The sequence below is a fragment of the Callorhinus ursinus genome, unplaced genomic scaffold (genome assembly GCF_003265705.2).
Source record: "Callorhinus ursinus isolate GAN/ISIS: 27379988/994484 unplaced genomic scaffold, GSC_fseal_2.0 scaffold25, whole genome shotgun sequence".
In the NCBI taxonomy this organism is placed as follows: Eukaryota; Metazoa; Chordata; class Mammalia; order Carnivora; family Otariidae; genus Callorhinus; species Callorhinus ursinus.
The window spans coordinates 17841471-17862608 of NW_027397087.1; the positions used below are offsets into that span (position 1 = coordinate 17841471).

The 21138-nt window shown below is 40.6% G+C and overlaps 1 protein-coding gene across 1 annotated transcript in view; it reads left to right on the forward strand.

Annotated features, from left to right (window-relative positions):
• TMOD2 (tropomodulin 2) overlaps positions 1-14552 on the forward strand; it is a 70291-nt gene extending 55739 nt beyond the window's left edge. The window contains exons 8-10 of the mRNA XM_025884132.2: positions 438-545; positions 8915-9058; positions 14373-14552. Of these exons, the coding sequence (XP_025739917.2) occupies positions 438-545; positions 8915-9058; positions 14373-14552 (432 nt within the window). The remainder of the gene's footprint in view (positions 1-437; positions 546-8914; positions 9059-14372) is intronic.
• The last annotated feature ends 6586 nt before the right edge of the window (positions 14553-21138 follow it).

Consider the following 21138-nt stretch of genomic DNA (forward strand, 5'->3'; position numbering starts at 1 on the left):
TTGAAAGATGAATAGGAATTAATCAGAGAAAAGGACAATAGAATCTCCAGGCAAAGGGAAAAGCATACCTAAGAGTTTGGAGGAGAGAAAGACCATGATATGTTTAAAGAATGGCAAGTAGATCAGTCTGGCTAGAATATAGAGAATGAAAGAGAAAAGGAGGGAAGTTTGGTATGTGCATAATTTCTTGGCTAAAGTGAACAGGAAGGTGATGCCAGAGAATGTCTTATTGTGTTAGATTCCCTTATTAGCCACTAAGTGGTGCTATTGGCCCAGGATGGCTTGGTTGCTGGACAATGGCTAATGAGTCTTTTAGAAAGAATTTCATGCATTTAGCCATCTAAACCCATAAGGAATTTAAAGGCTGTGGGTCCTTGACTTGGGGTAGGGGGAGCTACAGAATGATTTATCAACTGTCTATGTCTTCCCCATTTTAGAACATTCCAATACCAACCCTGAAGGAATTTGCAAAAGCTCTGGAAACCAACACTCACATAAAGAAGTTCAGCCTGGCTGCAACCCGTAGCAATGACCCTGTGGCGATTGTGAGTAAAATTTTAGAAAATGAAATTTTTTTTAGAAATATAACATGAAGGGTGCCTGGGTGGCTCAGTCAGTTAAGCGGCTGCCTTTGGCTCAGGTCATGATCCCAGGGCCCTGGGATCGAGCCCTGCATCAGGCTCCCTGCTCAGCAGAGAGCCTGCTTCTTGCTTTCCCTCTGCCTGCCACTCTGCCTACTTGTGCTATCTCTCTGTCAAATAAATAAATAAATAATATATTAAAAAAAAAAAAAAGAAATATAACATGAGGGCACCTGGGTGGCTCAGTTGGTTAAGCGACTGTCTTCGGCTCAGGTCATGAACCTGGAGTCCCAGGATCGAGTCCCGCATCGGGCTCCCTGCTCGGTGGGGAGTCTGCTTCTCCCTCTGACCCTCCCCCATCTCGTGCTCTCTCTCTCTGTCATTCTCTCTCTCTCTCTCTCAAATAAATAAATAAAATCTTTTAAAAAAAAGAAATATAACATGAAAGTATTTAATTCAATAGAAACTATTTTTAATTTGTTTTACCAATTAACAATTTTTAGATCTGGTAAATATATTTTCTACACAGTTAAACACAATCAGTTATAATGAGACAATAAAACAGAAGCCAAATGTCAGGCACTTCGAATTAACTAAAATTTTGTGAGCACTACACTTTTAGGAGAAAGAAATAAGATTGGATTAGTCATTGAGCTAAATAAACATTTAGATTTTGCTCTGTGCTTAGTACAAGTTTTCTGAAACTTCTGTATCTACATTAACATTCTGTCACATCAATGGATATTAAAAGACCCCCAACTCTACAGGAACTCAGCACATATAAAAGTATATTTCATTTTAGTCTTTGAAATGGATTAGTATGTTTCAAAAATATCCAGATTTTAAAATCTTTTTTGACACTGTTAACCAGAATGTGAAAAAATAACCAACCGAAAGCCGGTTCCTTCCATGCATTTCAGGTAATTCAGCTAAATAAGGAAGCCCCTGGACCCAAGTAAATACTACAACTATTAGCACCGTCAGTGCTATTACTATTAATAGCTAACATTTCTTGGGCAATTAGTAAATGCCAGCAGTAATCTCGGTGCTTTACACATGTCAGCTCACTTAATCCTCACTGTAATACTATGAAGTATGTTTTATTATTAGCGCCCACTTTAACAAATGAGCAATCTGAGGCTCAGAGAGGTTAAATATCTTTTCCAGGGTAACACAGCCAGAAGTGGCACCACCAGGTTTTTCTGGTTCTACAAGCAGGATGGTTTAGCCATCAAGCTATGCTGTATCTATACACAGTGTCTCCCTGTGATACATTTGCTAAAATATGTCAATTTGGGGGAGCCTGAGCATCAGCCTGTTGTTCTACAGCATCTCATGCTCAGCCCTTGAATCAAGCTAGAAAAACAAGTTTTCTTGATTTGATGATGTGATTAAAAGTAACATGTCTGTCAGAAGACCTAAAATAGCATTAAAAACAGGTGACATGGGGGCTCCCTGGGTGGCTCAGTCGGTTAAGCATCTGACTCTTTGGATTTCGGCTCAGGTCATGATCTCAGGGTCATGAGATCCAGTCCTGAGTCAGGCTGTGCCCTGGGCGTGGAACCTACTTAAAATTCTCTCTCTTTGCCTCTGCTCCACCCCTAAAAAAATAAAATAAAATAAAATAAAATAAGAAAGTAATGGCTAACTATCACAGGGCTGGCCCAGAGTAGATGTTCAAACATCGCTTGTTAAATGAATGAATGAACATGCCCTCTGACCTCTCAGCAATCAAGAATATTTCCATGCTGACCACAGCATATATAAAATAAGTACTCATGGAAGAAGGACTAAGCTACAGAATTGATGTTTTCACCAGCAGTTATTACATATGTAAATGTGTAAGTTGAAAGCAGTTTTGAATTTGAAAGGTATCATTAAAATAGAAAAAGAGCAGAACCAGATCATTGGTAAAGGTGAAAATAACAATTTAAGGATTTTTTTCAGTATACGATTTTTACGATCTCTGTCATTTAGTAGATTTGTTTTCAATAAAGCAAAATATTCACAGTACATTTGTATGTAAGTAACTAAAGGGATGAATAAAGAAATGATTTTTTGGGCGCCTAGGTGGCTCAGTCATTAAGCGTCTGCCTTCGGCTCAGGTCATGATCCCAGGGTCCTGGGATCAAGCCCCGCATCGGGCTCCCTGCCCAGCAGGAAGCCTGCTTCTTCCTCTCCCACTCCCCCTGCTGTGTTCCCTCTCTTGCTGTCTCTCTCTCTGTCAAGTGAATAAATAAAATCTTAAAAAAGAAAAGAAAGAAATGGTTGTCACTTCAATATAATACATTACAGTAAAATTGCAGGGATGGAAATATGTTATAGGCCATCGACAACAGCACTAGCAAATAGTCTAACTCTTCTACCCGGTCAAATAGATAACTTGCTAAATGGAGTAAAATTCTAAATCTAATAAATTCTTCAATACTGTTTTTAACGCAGCAACCATGTGTTGATTGCATACCATGTGACAAGCACACCACACAATTGTAAGGAATAGTTGCAGTCCTTAAGGGTGTGAAGAGACAAGCCTCTCTGGCCTGATTCCTAGATGGCTTCCTATGGTCCAGACCTCACCTGGCAGCCCTCAGATGGTTCTCCTTTCAGCCATGCCAGAACCTTTCTGTAGGTTGAAAATTGATTACCCCAGAGGCAATAGAGATCTTCAAACGGTGATTATGACTGAACAACTCACTGCAAAGAATTAAAGATGGGGGCACCTCCCTGGCTGGCTAGCTCAGTTGATACAGCATGCAGCTCTTGATCTCGGGGTTTTGAGTTTGAGCCCCACTTTGGGTGTAGAGATTACTTTAAAAAAGAGAGAAGAAAATAATTAAAGACCAGTGTTAAAGCAAAGAGTTTCAAGAAATTTTTCTTTTTAAAATTCAGAAACAGAGGGGCGCCTGGGTGGCTCATTTAGTTAAGTCTTCAGCTCAGATCATGATCCCCGGGGTCCTGGGATCGAGTCCTGCATCAGGCTCCCTGCTCCCAGGGAAGCCTGCTTCTCCCTCTCCCTCTGCCCCTCCCCCCCTCATTCTCCTTCCCCCCCCCCCTTGTGTCAAATAAATAAATAAAACTTTTTTAAAAACTGCAGAAAATAAAGTTCAGAAATGGATTCAGTGAGGCACTTGTGGGGTTATTGTGAACGTAGGCAAATTATGTCTATGTGAGATGGCATTATCCGCATTCTGTAGATGAGGCAACTGAGGCTCATAGAGCTTGAGTAACTTCACTGAGATTACCCAGCATGTAGACTAGCCAGGAAGTGCATTTAAGTGACCTATAATCAAGTTCAGTTCACAATGCCCCAAGCACTTCCGTGTAACCACATCTCTAGCAGGGAGCAGAAAACGTCCAAATACATTAAACGCTTTTACAGGGCACCTGGGTGGCTCAGTCATTAAGCGTCTGCCTTCAGCTCAGGTCATGGTCCCAGGGTCCTGGAATCGAGTCCCACATTGGGCTCCCTGCCTGGTAGGAACCCTGCTTCGCCCTCTCCCACTCCCCCTGCTTGTGTTCCCTCTCTTGCTATGTCTCTGTCAGATAAATAAATAAAATCTTCAAAAAAAAATAAAAAATAAAAAACGCTTTTACTATTAATAATAATGCCACATAAAAGTCAAGAGTTTAAGAGAACACTGTCTATAACAAATAAAATGAGAGCCCCTCTCCCACTTCACCTGCTTGTGTTCCCTCTCTTGCTATGTATCTGTCAAATAAAATCTTTAAAAAAAATAAAAAACACTTTTACTATTTATAATAATGCCACATAAAAGTCAAGAGTTTAGGAGAACACTGTCTATAACAAATAAAATGTAAGCTACATGTATGATTTAAAATTTTTCTGGTAGCCACATTAAAAAAAAAGAAATAGATGGAATTCATTTTAATAATATATTTTATTTAAACCAGTATATCCCAAATATTATCATTTCAAAATATAATTTGAAAATGTAATAAGGTATTTTAATTACTTTTTTTCATACCACATCTTTGAAATCCAGTGCAAGTTTTCCATTTATAGCATGTCTTAATTCAGACCAGCCATTTTCCAAGGGCTTAAGAGCCACATGTATCTTGAGGCTACCCTTTGGATGGTGCAGGTTTGGACAATGCAGGACACTGGATTTCCATGTAAAATCCATGTAATCCTGTAAAGTACAGAAAGCAAAACCTTTTCTTTAAAAATGTATTTCTACTGTAACTATTTATATAACATTTAAGAAATTGAGTCTTTGTTTTACTGATGTTATCCCCAGCACATGTAATAGATGCTTAAATATTTGCTTAACTGAAATTAACTTGGGCCTGCAGCCCAGGGTTATGTTTGGCTGGGTCTCCCCTGTTTTGTTTGGTATGAGAAAAGTGTTTTCTCAAGTTTAAAAGAAAGTGGCAAGATCCTGGCTACTTGCCAGGAAGTCCTGCAGCCTTTTTTTTTATAAAGGCCTAATTGCTCCATTTTGTTATTCTAATAATGAACATAATTCTGAAGCCTGGAGCGTCCATAAGGAAAAGCCTGATGCATTTCCTTCTGATGCTCTAATTAAAATGTGTACATTTAATTCTAATTAAGGACCTAGCAATGAATAAATGCACTTTAATTTACATGGTGTACAATAATGTCAGTCCAAATCTTCGAGCTTTCTTTGCACTTAAAGCAACTGCTTGACTAATATACAGTATTATTCTTCTAGTCTGGTGCTTCTCAACTCAGGGTAATTTTGCCCTGCAGGGGACATTTGGCAGTGTCTGAAGCTATTTTTTGGTTGTCATGACTGGGAAGGGTGCTATTGGCATTTAATGGGTCTCAGAAGCTGCTAAACATCCTGTAGGACACAGGACAACGTCCCACAACAAAGAATCCTCTGGCCTCAAACGTCATTGGTGCCAAGGTTGAGAAATGCTATTCTGGTCCCAAGTTAGATTCCTTCTCTTCCTTCTCCCTGTGTTTTCCACCATAAAAATAATTAAAATAATTAAGAAGTTCCTTGTTCCATTCCCCAGAGCAATCAGTATTAGCAATTTGTTTTTCATTCTTTTAGTTGTTGTCTTTATGACTTTAATCAAAGTGGTTGTCAATCCTAAAATAGAATTATTTTTAAAAAGGGGGGGCACCTGGGTGGCTCAGTTGGTTAAGCATCTGCCTTTGGCTCAGGTCATGATCTCAGGGTCCTGGGATGGAGTCCCACATCGCTCTCTACTCTGCAGGGAGTCTGCTTCTTCCTCTCCCTCTGCCCCTCCCCCCTGTGCACTCTCTCTCTGGCAAATAAATAAAACTTAAAAAAAAAAAAGTGGTTGTCAATCCTAGTGAACATTAATCATCCAGAGAGCTTTTTAAAAATACAGAAGTCCAGGGACACCTGGGTAGCTCAGTCGGTTGGGTGTCCTGACTCTTGGTTTTGGTTCAGGTGGTGGAATTGAGCCCTCTGTCAGGCCCTGTGCTCAGCATGAATTCTACTTTTCCCTTTCTTCCCGCCCTGGCTTTTTACTCTCTCTTTTTCTCTCATAAATAAATAAATAAAGTAAGTAAGTAAATAAATAAATAAATAAATAAAATCTTAAAAAAATATATAGCAATCCAGGCTATAGCCTGAGATTCTGATTTAATTCATCTGGGGTGGGGCCCAATACCTTATATATCTTAACATTTATTCTAACATGCAGGCAGAGTAGAAAACCCCTGATATACATACTTTTTTTTTTTAAAGATTTTATTTATTTATTTGAGAGAGAGAATGAGAGAGAGAGAGCACATGAGAGGGGGGAGGGTCAGAGGGAGAAGCAGACTCCCCGCCGAGCAGGGAGCCCGATGCGGGACTCGATCCCAGGACTCCAGGATCATAACCTGAGCCGAAGGCAGTCGCTTAACCAACTGAGCCACCCAGGCGCCCCTGATATACATACTTTTTTGTTTCTGATTTATCATGTTAGATCATTTTTGTTTCTCCATTAGAAAAGTTGAGAGCAGTTCTATAATCTGCCTTCATCCCTCCTTTTTCTACCTCCAAATTACAGTTATTCCATTATTTTCACGCATTTCAGTTTTATATGTTTTATGCCCTTATAATCTATGTTTTGTATATAGGTTGATTGTAAAAATTTAAAACTTTTCACCAGTATGTATTTACAACTACCTGGCTATGTAAATATATAAATCTCTGTTTTCATGGGCCTTGTTGTCTACTGACTAATGCTGGTCTGAGTCTTGTTCCTTTGTAAGTAACTTATTTTTTCTTACTAGAAACTTTTAGGACTTTCTCTTTTCCCTTGGAGTTCTGAAATTTCACTTGTATGTGTCCACTTCTGAGTCGTCTTTACTCATTTTGCTGAGCATTCTATGGGTTCTTTCAGATGAAGACTCATAACTCTCTTCAACTCTAGGAAATTTTTTTCCTATTATTTTATAATTTCTTCCCTTGTGTTGTCTTTTTTCTTTAGTCCTTCTGAAACTCCTACTAGATGAATGTTGAACTTCTGTATCTTTCCCCATATCTTTTAACATTTGTCTCATATTTTCTAGCTTTGTCTTTTTACTCTACCTTCTTGGGAATAGCCCCAGATTTATGTTCTCACTCACCAATGTGCTCTTCAGCCATGCTCATTTTGTAATTCTGGATGTCCATTAACTTTCTTTATTTCAATGTAGTATTTAAACTTTTCAGAACATTTTCTTGTTCAAATTCTTTTTTTCTCCCCACAATAGCCAGTATTTATTTTATGGATACAATGTGTTTTCTTTCTTTTTCTTTTTTTGGTGGGAGAGAAGAGGGAGAATAACAATTAGATTTTTTACATTTGTTTCTATTCCCTTTATGGCATGCTGTCCTATTTGGTCAACTTGGCTTTTCTCTTCCATGAGGTTGGTTTTCCTACTTTGTCCGGTAGTCACTGGTTGCCAGACTTGCGAATAGAGAACGAGGTGGTTTTGTGTAAACCAGGATCGTTTCCTCTGCAGTTGTGTCTGTCTGTTTCACCGACAGACCTCTCCCTCAAAAGGGAGGCCCTTTCTGTTTCCCATTTGTCACCATCCGACAGGCTATGTATTTTATTTATTTATCAACTGCCCTCTTAGGACAGAGATTTTTCTTTTCTCTGCTGCTGGCACATGGCACACTGTAGAAGCCTGATAGTCTTTTCTGATTGAATGAATGAATGAATGAATGAATGAATGAATGCTTTTGTGAGCAGGCAGGTGGATTGACTGGCAGCCCTCTCTGAAGGCATGGGGAGCTGTCAGGTGGCTGGGAGTCCCCCACAGGTCTACGGCTAGGAAGGCTTCACTCTGGGAGGGGTTCATTCCTGGACAAAGCTGCCTCTCCTCTCCATTTCTCCCACACTGTGTCTCGTGGGAGGTCTGAGGGTGCCTCTGTTTCTGCACGGCTTCTGTCTCAGCTCCTGGCCTCACTGGAGCCTCTTCCTAGGAAAGTTTTCATTGACAGGGGTGCTGGCAGTTGCTTTTTTCCTGGGAAGCTGCAGGGAGGGGCGACGTGCTCTCCATCTGCTCTAGCTGTTCCAGTCTGTTCTGAAGGCAGTTCTTTCAGGAGATGCCCCTTACCTCACCTCTGGTGTCTCAGGCAACAGCTTTTTTTGTGGTCATTTCTTCACCAGGCTGTCTTTTTTCTGTATTTTGACAATTCTTCAAGGTAATGGCCCTCTGTTTTGTTTCGTTTTTCTTGCACTGTGAGAGTTCCAGTCATTTAAAAATGGCATCTTTTCTTCATGCCAGGGGCCAACTTTGGGTGCAAGGGGAACAGGCAGGTGCACGTATATATCTCTTGTTTTGATCTGGGGGTCTCTAGTGGGTTTCCTACTCTGAATGGTGATTATATTCCAAAAGTTATCTTTGAGGAATTCTAATTTATAGATGACCTGAAAATAATATGACTACATCAGTAGTGCCCACATGCTAGTCAAAGGTAAAGTGTTTTTATCCATTCATAGGAAAAGGGACAAAATAAAATAATTCTGAGATCATGTCCTTTCTACATTTCTCCTAATATTAAAATGTCTTTTTCTCAAAAACACAAACAAAAACCACATGCACACATGCACAAAAAAACAAACTGCTAATGATAACAGATGGTAGTGGGATTTTACTCAACGTTCTTACCTAACAACGTTGGTAATCCTGTGTCAGGATTTTTTGTTTTAGTTTTTCTTTTACAGGTATGCAAAATTCATAAGTCTGGGCTGCTGGGCTGAATTATTCTTAGTTTGATTTGACTAAGTTTTTCTTTAAGTACATAAAGAACATCTGTGTTTAATTTGGAGCTGGGAGTTCAGTAAATAAATCTTTACAAGCATTACTGGTTACTTCTTTTTTGCATAATAAGGCTTTTGCAGATATGCTGAAAGTAAACAAGACCTTGAAAAGCCTCAACATCGAATCCAATTTTATCACTGGGTCCGGGATCCTGGCCCTGGTGGAGGCACTGAGAGAGAATGACACCCTGACGGAGATCAAGATCGACAACCAGGTATGACTCACAGGGTGCATGTGAAGAGGGGGCCACAAGGCAGTGAGTTTAAAGCCAAAGTTCTGTGACTCAATTCGATGTTCCGGCTTTCCTGTAAGTTACAACAGCTGCTGGCTTGTGGAGGGTGTATGGGAGTGCATGTCAGTAACCAAACGCGATGCACGGTGAGGCAGCCTGAGACAGAAAGGGCCAGCTCCCCCCAAGCCTTCAGCTAGTCAGGCACAAGGGTGGGGGAAGGGGGAGGTGTTGAGGGCTACTTTGTGCAGCCATCATCCTTGCCTCCTAGCAGGAACCGCAACCAGTCCTGTCCCAGCCTTGCTCTTGCCTCTCACTGGGGCTAGGGCCACAAGGAGAAAGCAGGCTGGCCATGCCCAGAGACAGACTCCTTGCTCTTGGTTGGAGGTGGCCAGAGCTGAAAAAAAAAATGAGCAGAACTGGACTCCCGCAGTCTGAGCCTGGCCACAGAGCCTGTTTAGAGGAATCCAGGTTCTAGAAGATGGTCTGGCTTAGAGGAGCAGGCCACACCCATAGTGCGATCACGGTCTCAGCTGTTGCAGTGTTTCTTAGCTTCCCATCAACAGCCAAAGCAAGCGGCTTGTCTCTAGGGCCACGTCTTCCTGTACCCTGAAGGCCTTTTCCCAGCATCCACCTGCTGTGTTTCCAGTGGCTCTGCTGGCTTCAGCTGGCTCCTGCTGTTGGACAGCAAGCCTCAGTTCTCAGCATAGTGCTGTGCCCTGCTCCTTTCAGTACAGGGAACTGTCTGCCATGGGACTCAGTGAGTCTGAGAGGCCTAGACACTGTCTAGTGGGAAGAAAGGGCCCTACAATGGCCCAGAAAGAGGAGACAACATGGAGCCTTGTGCTGTGAGCATTCTCCTATGGGGGGGGGGTGTGGCAGGGACAGTGGGGAGAGTGCCCGCTGAGAGTGCCCCCTGCATGTCTGGAAATTCCCTAGTCTAAACCCTCCAAGAGCTGATAGAGCCCCGGGATTCTACCCAGGACTTTTGCTTAAGTATGGAAACCCCCAACAGTTCCCATGAACAGCTCTACTATCCTTTTTTGCTACTTAGGACACATGGGCTCCTTCAGGGCGGGTCCTCTGCCCCTCGACTCCTCCAGAGGCTTGCTGCCAGGGGAGCAGGGGAAGCTACAGAAGACAGGTGCTGCTTTATTCTCATCCTCCCCAGAAGGGATGCATCACCAAAGCAGCTTTCCCAAATGAAGATATGTGAAGGGGATATATACACCCAGCCGTACACCCTCAGGAAGCTGGATGCCATGTATCCTGGTGTGTGTCCAGCTGCTAGTAAATTTAAAAAGAGGCATCAGGGAGTGGGAGAGTAGGAAAATGAGCCAGAGAGAAATATGAACTGAAAGAAAAGAAGTGATAGCTCAGGAATATTTATCAGATGAACTAGCATTAGGAAGCAGTTGAGTGAGCTCTTAGCATATTATTTCCAGGGCATCTACGACAGAAGTGGATAACTTATTCCAAAGTGTATTTAACTTCTTATGTTGGTTTTGCCATTATGAAACCCCGTATCTGAAGTAATGTTCCAGAAACTATGTTCCTGGTTCCTTGTAAGATACCACCTGATTAGGATTGCCAGATAAAATACAGTTAAATTTGAATTTCAGATAAACAACAAATAATTTTTAGTATAAGTATGTACCATGAAATATTTGGGACATAGTATACTAAAATATATTTTTTTCTTTTTATTTATTGAAATTATTTATTTTTATTAATCAAAATTCAAATTTAACTAGGTGTCCTGTATTTTTATTTGCTAAATCTGGCAACCCTACATCTAATGAATGAGATGGAAACCTGAACATTGAGACTAGAGCAGCTTTTTCTAATGCATGTGAAGAAGACCCTGAAATACGAAGCCTGAATTTGCTCTCTTAAGTCCCCTTACATCAACTTTATCACCCCTTTTCAATCATCTAGAATGGAATGGTGTAGTTTTTGCACTTTATTCCCCAATATGACTCTGAAATAGCTTCTTTACACTTCTGACAAGAAAAAGGATTGAGACTTTCTAGAGCAACCGGAAAAATTCCTTGCTTTATTCCAAGAAAGAGGAAATTCAGAGTCAGAACTTGATTTCCATCCAAATTCTGCTCATCGACTCATAGGCTATTAGAAGTAGACCTCAGTTTCCTCATCTGTGTTATGAAGGGTTTGAAATAAAATAATCTGCAAGACCGTTTCCTCAGGCAGGGCCAGTAGCTGAGACCAATTTAGCACCCTTGCATCAGGCAGCCATGCCGAAATGAAGGCCTTGCTGAGAGCCGGTCACTGGGGCAGGCTGCCGTGGCTAGGCTCTGGGTAAATAGGTAATGATTTAATCAGATGCCCCATGTAAGAAGGACAATCAGTGATGCATATTGATGAAACAGATGGGTAACTGCTCAGTAAATTTGAGTAAACAAAAAAGTTCATTAAAAAAAACAGAAGAAATGTATGCTTAAACTTTTATTTTTCTTTTTCCTTTGTATTTAGTGACTTATAAAAGGGAAACAGACAAATTATAAGAAATTTTGGCCTCCATTTGTTGCCCTGGGTTTATGTAACACAGAAGACCTCAAATAAAAAGACTCAGGCTGAGAAAGAAAAGTGCCCTATGTTACATTACTTTCTCCCTTTCTTTTCTATGCTCCCTCCCAATATAATTTTCTGCAGCTCCTACATCCCTTATATAGCCATCAGCATGCCCATCCTGCATGTTACCCAAGTGCAGGACTCCAAAGGCGTGAAATTTGTGAGGGGAAGTAAAGGGACTTTTATGTCATCCCTCCCCATCCATCAGCCACAACCCCCATGAGCTCCTTCTGCCCTTGGATAGCACCAGGGGCATAAGGCATAGCTATGGCAGCCCCAGCCTCAGCTCAAGTCTCAATCCTTAGTACAGCCCACTGTTCTAAAGCGTATCGTGAGCTAAAGTTGTTCATGGAACTGTGAGGTTAGAATCTCTTTTCTCTGCCTCTCCTTCCCATTAGCTTAGAACACTAATCTCTCCACTGGATACCCAGAGTTGTTATTGTCTAACTGGAAATACCACATTTTGTTAATTTCTTGGGGAGAGACTGGTTTGACAGGTTGCTGGGTGAAAAGAAAGAAAAGGAGCAAAGAATTAGACCTTAGGCCTTGCCTAGAACATAAAAGTTTCTCCCTAAATTTTTTCCTCCATCTACTCAGTACTTAAATTTTCCAAATTTAAAAGGTGTATTTTTAAAATATAATAAAGCAATCAGAATTGCGTGATTCTGGCATAGAAATAGACGGCAGAACAGTGGATTCCAGAAACACATCCAAGTGCACCTGAGAATTTTGTAGCAAAGTTCCTCCGTGAGGAAAAGATAAAGTGAAAGTGGGACAATTTCATTAGCATTTTGGAACAAGATTAAGTTGGGGCTCTATCTTGATTCTTATACTAAAATTCACTCCAGATGAAATGAAGATTTAAATATGAAAATATATGAAATCATAAAATGGAAGAAATCAGAAGGATTTCTGATAAAAGAAATCAGAAGAGCCTTCCTAAACATGACATAAAATCTAGGAAATTGATATAAATTTAGCCATATGAAAATGAAAAGAGAAGCAAAAAGAAAGTCAAAAGACAAACTGAACAAAGTATTTTCAACACATTTGACAAAAGGCTAATTTCCTAATATATAAGAAACTTACAAATTAAAAAAAAAAGGAACCATGGGCTGGTTAAAAAAAATATACAAATGACAGAGTTTGGTAGTTTCCAAAAAGAGAAATACAGATGCATAAGAAAATTGTTCTTATTCATAATTTGAGAAATGCAAATTAAAGCAATTAAATAAATAGAAGTGAAATATAAATCTTCACCTATTAGAATGACAAAGGGAAAAAGATTGATAATATCCCATGTTGGCCAGGGTAGGGAAAACAGTAAATCTCAAACACTGTTAGTAGGAGTAAAAAACTGTCATACTTTTGAGGGTGAGTGAGTAATGTATCAAAATTTGAAACATGCTTACTCTTGGGCCCAGCCCTAATTTACCCTACAGGCACACTTGCAGAAATATCCTAGGATATACTATGTGTGCAAGAGAAATTCACTGCAGCAGCACTGTTTGGAATAGTAGAAATGGAAAAGGTGTTCTTAATGTTAAATGAAAAATAAAAATGTTTCAGAACAATATGCCAGTATAATCCATTTATGTGAAAAAGCATACATGTACATATGATTAGGTATACATATGAATGCATAGAAAATGTTTTAAAAGACTACATATCATATGCCAAACTGGCTTTCTCTATGCGGAATGGAAATACTGGGGGACGGGAGCTTTTGTATTTTATACACTTTTTATGTGCCTTTTCTAAATAAGCCTATACTTTTTTAAAGATTTTTTATTTTTAATTTATTTGACAGAGAGAGACAGCGAGAGAGGGAACACAAGCAGGGGGAGTGGGAGAGGGAGAAGCAGGCTTCCCGCGGAGCAGAGAGCCCAACGTGTGGCTCGATCCCAGGACCCAGGGATCATGACCTGAGCCGAAGGCAGACACTCAACAACTGAGCCACCCAGGCGCCCCAAGCCTATACTTTTTAACTTAAAATTTTTTAATAAATATATTATGGAAAAATTGAATTTTAATTTTTGTTAGTTAAATTTTGATTAATTTTAAATTCCTATATTTACATGCCCCTGTTTTTTTATTCTGCTTTTAGTTTTTTAATTCTATACCTCAGCTTAAAAAAACAAGAAACCTCTTTTCACCCACTTAAAAAACTTGGGGATTTTTCTACAGCCCAATAACCCCTTCAGGGTTTGATAATTCTCCTGGCCATGGTTCAAACCACAATGAAGTTTCTTTGGGATCTCCTGTTGAGAATCTGCTGAGAAAGAATGGCCAACTGGTTGATGATCTTTAATTATTTTTGGAAATGGATCCCAGAATAGAAAATTCAGTAATTGGATTGATTGCTATGAGAGTTTTGCTACTTAAAAACACCCTTTTGTTTAAACCATAGAAACTGGGGTAAATTGGAAACACTGAATATTAGTTTTGCTTTAATTTTACATGTGAAATCATCTTGTCCTTCATAAATAATTGGCTTAGTCTTTTCAGTTTAGTATTCCAGCAGATTTGGCTGTCAGATTTTGCTTCTAGACAAGGAGCAAGTCTCAAGTGACTGTATTCCTTTCAATGTGAGACTTTTACCCCTTTACCTTTTTGTCCAGCAAGTAGCTATGCATCTCTCCCATGCAAGTAACTGTTTCCTCTTTCTTCTTGGTCGTCCTGTGTATGTGTCTGCACCTGTAACCAGAGACAGCAGCTGGGAACTGCTGTGGAGATGGAAATTGCCCAGATGCTTGAGGAGAATTCAAGGATCCTCAAGTTTGGATATCAGTTTACCAAGCAAGGGCCTCGCACAAGGGTGGCAGCCGCCATCACAAAGAATAATGACCTAGGTAATGCAGCCCTAATGTGTGCTGTTAGCAATTAGAAGAGCACGGTGACTGTATTTCTCCACTTCAGATACAGTATCTCACAGACATCATTCCACTGGCCTTTGGTGTCAGCCCTTGATCAAAGGCACATTATTACGTTATCCTGGGAATTCTCATGAGTTTCACGGTGTTTCAATTTGATTGTAGCATTCTCTCAAGAAGAACTGTTTGTTCTTTTTTTCCAGACAGGCTTTGATTTTTGCTTGGTTTCCTTTATGTATTGGTTCTCCTTTACTTCTTACATGTAGCCACCCTATGTTGTTATCTGCGCCAGAAGATGGATACAGTGACATGGAAATTCCCAGTTCACTTATGTTTGACCCCTGGCTGTGCTTTCACACTTGGGTATAAATGCTGTTATGTCTGATACTTTGGTGATTTCCACGTGAAGTAAACTAATGGAGCTAGGTTATAGAGGTTAAACTTAGAAGTAGCTCTTTAATTTTTCCTGCTGCCTACTCTTTGCTGAGGATCCGTAACATTTCTTTATCTTTTTTTTTGAAGATTTTATTTATTTATTTGACAGAGAGATAGACAGAAGAGCACAAGCAGAGGGAATGGCAGAGGGAGAGGGAGAAGCAGGCTCTGCATTGAGCAGGGAGCCTGATGCGGAACTCGATCCCAGGACCCTGGGATCATGACCTGAGCCAAAGGCAGACGCTTAACCATCTGAGCCACCCAGGTGCCCCCTGTAACATTTCTTCTTTACGATGAGAGGGAGCGTATCCTGGTCAACCACAGCACAGAAGAATGGGACAGATATGGAAGGCTTGGTGTGGGCACAGCTCAGTCGCCTGAAGCAGCATGGCAACAGGACATCCAAGAGCCGACAGTCAGTTGGCAAGCAGCCAGCCAATAGTAGAACTCGGTCCCCAGTTTGAGGTTTGGGGACAGAAGGCCAGACCTTGGCTGGGAGAACTGGGCACAGTGTTCTGCCAAATAGAGTGCTGGCCATGGGGAGGATTCAGATCATAGACAAGACAGAAACCAAGAGTTGGAACAGGAAGGGGCAGGCAAAGATTAGTGTCCCTCTCCCTGTCCAGGCGTGCTCAGCCAAGCTGCTGAGGCCCGGGCCAGGTAGGCTGTGTGGCCTCCAGAGGCTGGCCAGGCATATGGCAGTGCCTGCCATTGGGATGTAGGGGATGAGGCTAAGGGGGCAGCCCCGCACACAGGGCTTTGGGGAAGGGTGGAGGCAGCAGTCAGAAAGCACCGAGGAGAACTGCAAGGAGTCCACAGCTGAACAACATGGAGACCAAAGAGAAACAGGCAAAAGAAGAGGCTTGAAGTAAATGGAAAAACGATCATGAGCCCAAGAGTGGCAGCTGTGGGCAATAGCTTTTGTCTCATTTTCTGCAGCCTGGGCTATTTAAGTGAAGAATTAGGGCAGGACCACAGCCTGGGCACCTTTTTGCCAAATCCAGGAAGGTTAGAGTAACCCTCCTGCCCACCAGACAGGCCTGCAGGTGGAGAGGTAAAAGGGGAAAATGGGTTGCAGAAACTGGGAATGGACCGTCAGAGCAACTTTTTTGATACTAAGTACCCACTTAAGGGAACCTTAACCTCTGAGTTTGCCTGCCTTCTGAATCACCCCTTCCTTGGAAGCTGATACTTGGGGTGGGGCGGTTGTATAAAACAGGTTTAGAAACTTTGAACGTTTGTTTGCGGCTCCTCCTGGTGTTCAGGCCTTAAGCAGAATTCATAGATTGTACATGTGTTGTCCTGGGGAGTTAAAGCCAGGTGGGGATCAGGTTGCACAGAGGTGGAGCTGTGCTGTGGGTACGTGACCATGGAAATACTCAGCAGTTGACTGTTTCATGGGTCTATTCTGGACTGGCTACTCTGTAGAAATTTCTAACATTCAAGTTCCCAATATCAGACATGACTTTATTTAAAATGTAAATTCTGCAAGACACTAGGTTATTATATCATTTCCATTTATGGCATGTACTGGGCAATTGAGTATTGAAATTTAAGATAACTATATCCTTAAATGTGTGGGGTTGCTGTTCAGTGTGATTAATGTTGTTGGTCTGGAATTTAAGCACCATTCCTTCAATTTACCTTTTTTCTTTCCTGTCTTTATTTCTCACCTAGTTCGTAAAAAGCGAGTTGAAGGAGACCGAAGGTAGACTTCTGCAAGACGAGGCTGAGTTGCACCATGATGGCCACTTAGAAATAAGCAAGCGAAAACCCTTCTCCTTCCCCATCAGGACCATTTTATTCAAGGGTGTGCATTTCCGTTAACCACCTGGCTAATAATTTAATTGTTGTTCTTTTTTAGCACTACTTACTTATCTTGGATTTTTTAAGATATACAATTGTCTCATTTGCTCACGGGCACCTCTGGCAACTCACACCAGTGGACCTCAGCAGACCTTTAGTGGGTAACAGCGACCGAAAATTACTTAACCAGTTTCACATTGGTTTGCCTGGCTTTCTTACATGAACTTTTATTTTTTTTTTTAAATCACTGAAAGGAATTTAGTATATACATGTATTTGTAACTGTGATCACGATAGAGGCCTATCTCTGTTTACATGCATAGCTTTGAGTTAGGCTAAATACATCAGAAGTACTCTTCTGACCACATAAGAAGTTAGTATTGCCAATCTTTCACTGGGTGAGAAAATGTGACCAACTTGGCGCAAATTCTCCCCCGGTTCCAGAAAAATCACTAAATGCACATGTCCCACTGTTGGAAGATCAGTGGTATCATCTTCCTGAAAGCAAGGCAGCATTATGATACTTTAACACAGCATCAGCAAATAAGTCTGAAATAGTAACCCATGAATAGTCTTCAAGGCAGACTTACAGGCAGCAAAATTAATTAGCACACTTACCTTTACTGATTATTCAACATAAATCCATCTTTAACATGACTCTAATAGATAACTTTTTACAAAGCTGTTTTAAACTTTTCCAGACGTGATGGGAAATTTTTAAATTTTAGAAAGGGCAGCTTTTAAAACAGTACATTCCTCAATAAAACAATAATTACACCTTAGAGTTGTCTGATACACATGATTGCATCATTTTGGCAAATTTTATTTTTATTTATTTATTTTTAAAGATTTTATTTATTTGACAGACAGTGAGAGAAGGAACACAAGCAGGGGGAGTGGGAGAGAGAGAGAAGCAGGCTCCCCGCGGAGCAGGGAGCCCGATGCGGGGCTCGATCCCAGGACCCTGGGATCATGACTTGAGCCGAAGGCAGTCGTTTAGCGACTGAGCCACCTAGGCACCCCTTTTTGGCAAATTTTAGAGGCATTTATTGCTTTATCTTTAGTGTGACAAGATTACAAAATGAAATGTGAGTGTTCAAGTTATTTACACAGACATTTGTCCATATGGCATGATCTATCCAGAGCTTTGCAGACATCAGGAAAAAAGTGTGAATTATCACTTCTCCAGATGTGTGTCATCTCAAGGACAAAGCCTGTGAATGTACAGCTGAGATAATGGCATGTTTGTGTGCAGTAACTTTTCATCTAGCAGAGCAACAGTGTGATGCTAAGCTAAGGAAACACAGAACTACAGCCTTTGGCTCAAGCTCACATGCCTTTGATGATAATCAGTGCCTGAGGCTGTCATTGGCACCCTGACCCTGCCTCAGGTACCTCTCCCTCTCTCCCTTTCTTCTCTCTTCTCCCCTCCTTCCCTTCCAATTCTTTCTTTTTTTTCTTCTGTCTGAAATTCTGAGCCTTGTAAAGGCGACATCCCTTGTGCTGGTGACACCTGGAGCTAAAGAGATTGCTTACTCAGCAGAAGATGGGCCCAAGTCCAAATTTGTTTAGTTACTGAGTGTTCCTGAGTTGCTTGATAGTAAAACAAGCTACTGGGAAAACAATGAGTGCATTATTCTAGTTAGCTTGTAAAACACATAGAATCTGGTTAGGAGAGAGAACCTTCATAAAATTGGACATTTACCTGTATTATAAGAACTCACATCCGCATCGCTAAAATCCTTTGAAACATCTCATTTTCTTGAGAATATTTTACATTATTTGAGGGAATAATGAGCAGAATATGTTGATATATTTGGAATTCTAAAAATCCTTTAATTAGGTTTTGACTATATCTCTATAAAAACATAGTAAATATCATTTGATAATTTTCAGTTTGATTTTTCCTTCCCTCTTATTCATTTAGGTGTGGTATGTTGTAGCCAACTCATACAGGCTTACTAATTATTAAATTTTCAAGAATTTTGCAAATTCGTTGTTAAATACAGCCATTATTAAAAATTAAATGGCATGCACTTACAATTAGATTATTTTAAAAAACAAAAATAGTACTCAAAACTACCTTTTACTTTTCTTTGCTCTTGAGATTATTCAGATCTGTTCTGTCTGTATGACAGAAATACTGTATAATGATGAAGTTTAGGACTTCTTGTTGGTAGTTTGAACTTGGCCATGGTGAGAGTACTTATACTATGGAAATTAGCAAATGTTACAAAGCAGGATGTGTTCCCCCCTTCTTTGCTGGTTGATAAACATTCATCAGCACACCCTGTACACAGTTCTTTTTTTGTATACATGTTTTGGTTACCATGTTGCCAAAAGGAAGAACCTTTCTCTTAAGTGTCTTTCTCCTCTTCCTTTAGATTTGTTGCAGATATATTGTAAGTGCTGAGTCCCTGACTTGCCCTTCAAGTAAGACTTTTTCTTTTCTTTCCTCATTCACTCTCTTTCTTGCCTTCAGCTCTACGAAATCTTGTATCCTACAGAGTGTTCCCTGCAGCCCCAAGGTCTGGGGGCTATAAAGCAGTTCCTGACAAACTGGCAGAAAGCAAGAAAAAAAAGAATTTGATGGTGACTGTGCTGTGGTTGTTGATAGTATTAAAACAAAATAGTGGTCTATTAACAAAATTTAGCCCTGTTTTTAGCTTGTGAAATAGTTGGGTCACACGTAATAGAGTTTATAAAATCAAATGTTTATTACTAATCAGTTTATCTTATCATTACTTGTTTTTTTAAAGCAGCTTGAAAGGTGACATTTCCATGAGTATTCACATATTAAAGATAACTATTAGAAGATAAACTTACATTTTGGGGACCCTGTAAATCATTGAGTTAGCCCAGGACTTCATTTCCCCATTTGCCCAAAGTGTGTAAGTAAAGCTTTTTCATACTCCTGCACATGATTAATCCCTTACCATCCATCATGGTGGGGCATAATGTATATAAAATATTTTTATATGTATGCATTTTGCCAAATACTACATTTTGAGATATTTGGCAACATCTGGACAACTGATTGAAGGGAGATAATCTCTCCTCAGACCACTTCCTTTTCCCCTTTTAGACTTGCACAGGCCCATGCTAGTGTCAGATCACACATCAGGACATGCAGGCTCATAACACCAACATCCATCCCAGCATATGTGGAAAACGACTTTGTAAGAGAGAATTTTGGAAGTCTAGAGATCATATAATTAGTCCAGCTCTACATCTCCCCATCTGTCTGAAGCGTGTAATGGAAGCTATTTTATCCTCATTAACACAATTAAATCCTTTCCTTTCATCTTGATAGTGCATAATGTAAATAAATGTGTGTGCACACGCGTGCGCGCACACGCTGCACACGTGTGTTGCCAAATATCTAATTATCTAATGAGGTATGTGGCTACATCTGGACCACTGATTGAAGGGAGATGCACTCTCCCCAGCTCCATTTCGCTTGTCCTTTTTTAGCATTGCTGCAGGCCCAGGTTCAATGCAGATCACTCCCTGGAGTTGGCAGCTTAGATTACCAACCACCAAATTTCACAGCATGTATATAAGATAACTCTTAGGGAATAATTACTAGAAGCCTGCGAATCATTTTATAGTTCCAGCACTAAACTCTTCATGTGCATAAACTGTATAAGTGCAAGCACGTTCATCTTCATCAACACGATTACGCCCCTTCCTTCCATCTTAGTAGGGTAAGTTGTATATAAATATTTTGTACATAAAGATCACCAAATACTATAAGTGGTATTTGGCTAAAGCTGGATGACGGATTGAAGGGAGATGCTGTCTCCCGGTCCCTCTTCCCTTACCCCTTTTGGAGCTGCTGCGGACCTAGGTTGGACAATCACCAGCCTGGAGAGGCACGTGCAGCTCACCCATCTTAGAGCACCAGTTCATCTTACAATAAAAGCCCATCTCCATTTAAAAACTCAGTAATCATCCCAATGCCTATACTCCTCAGAACAATTTCCCTAAGGGAAGCTTGGTACATCAAACCAAAAGAAGAGCTGCTTCTCTTCCAGACAGAAATGTGGCCCCTCGCAGGGCGCCAGCATTAGGGAAACCAGTGTGCTCTGAAGAACTACCATGAGAACATTTCGGATGCTCAAACTTGAAACCAGCGTGAAGCATCAGCATGCTTTAAATGTGGGATAGCCATTTAAATTTACAAAACAGTTTGCAGATACTTCCTTTTTTCAGGGATATGATGTACTTCGCCCTCTCCCAGGCAGTGTAAAGGAGACAGAAAAAGTATACGAATTCTGGATTAATACAACTTGATATGTGTTTCTGGATTTGGGGGGTAGAGTGCCTTTTTGCAAAGTGGGTACCATCTTTTTAGTTC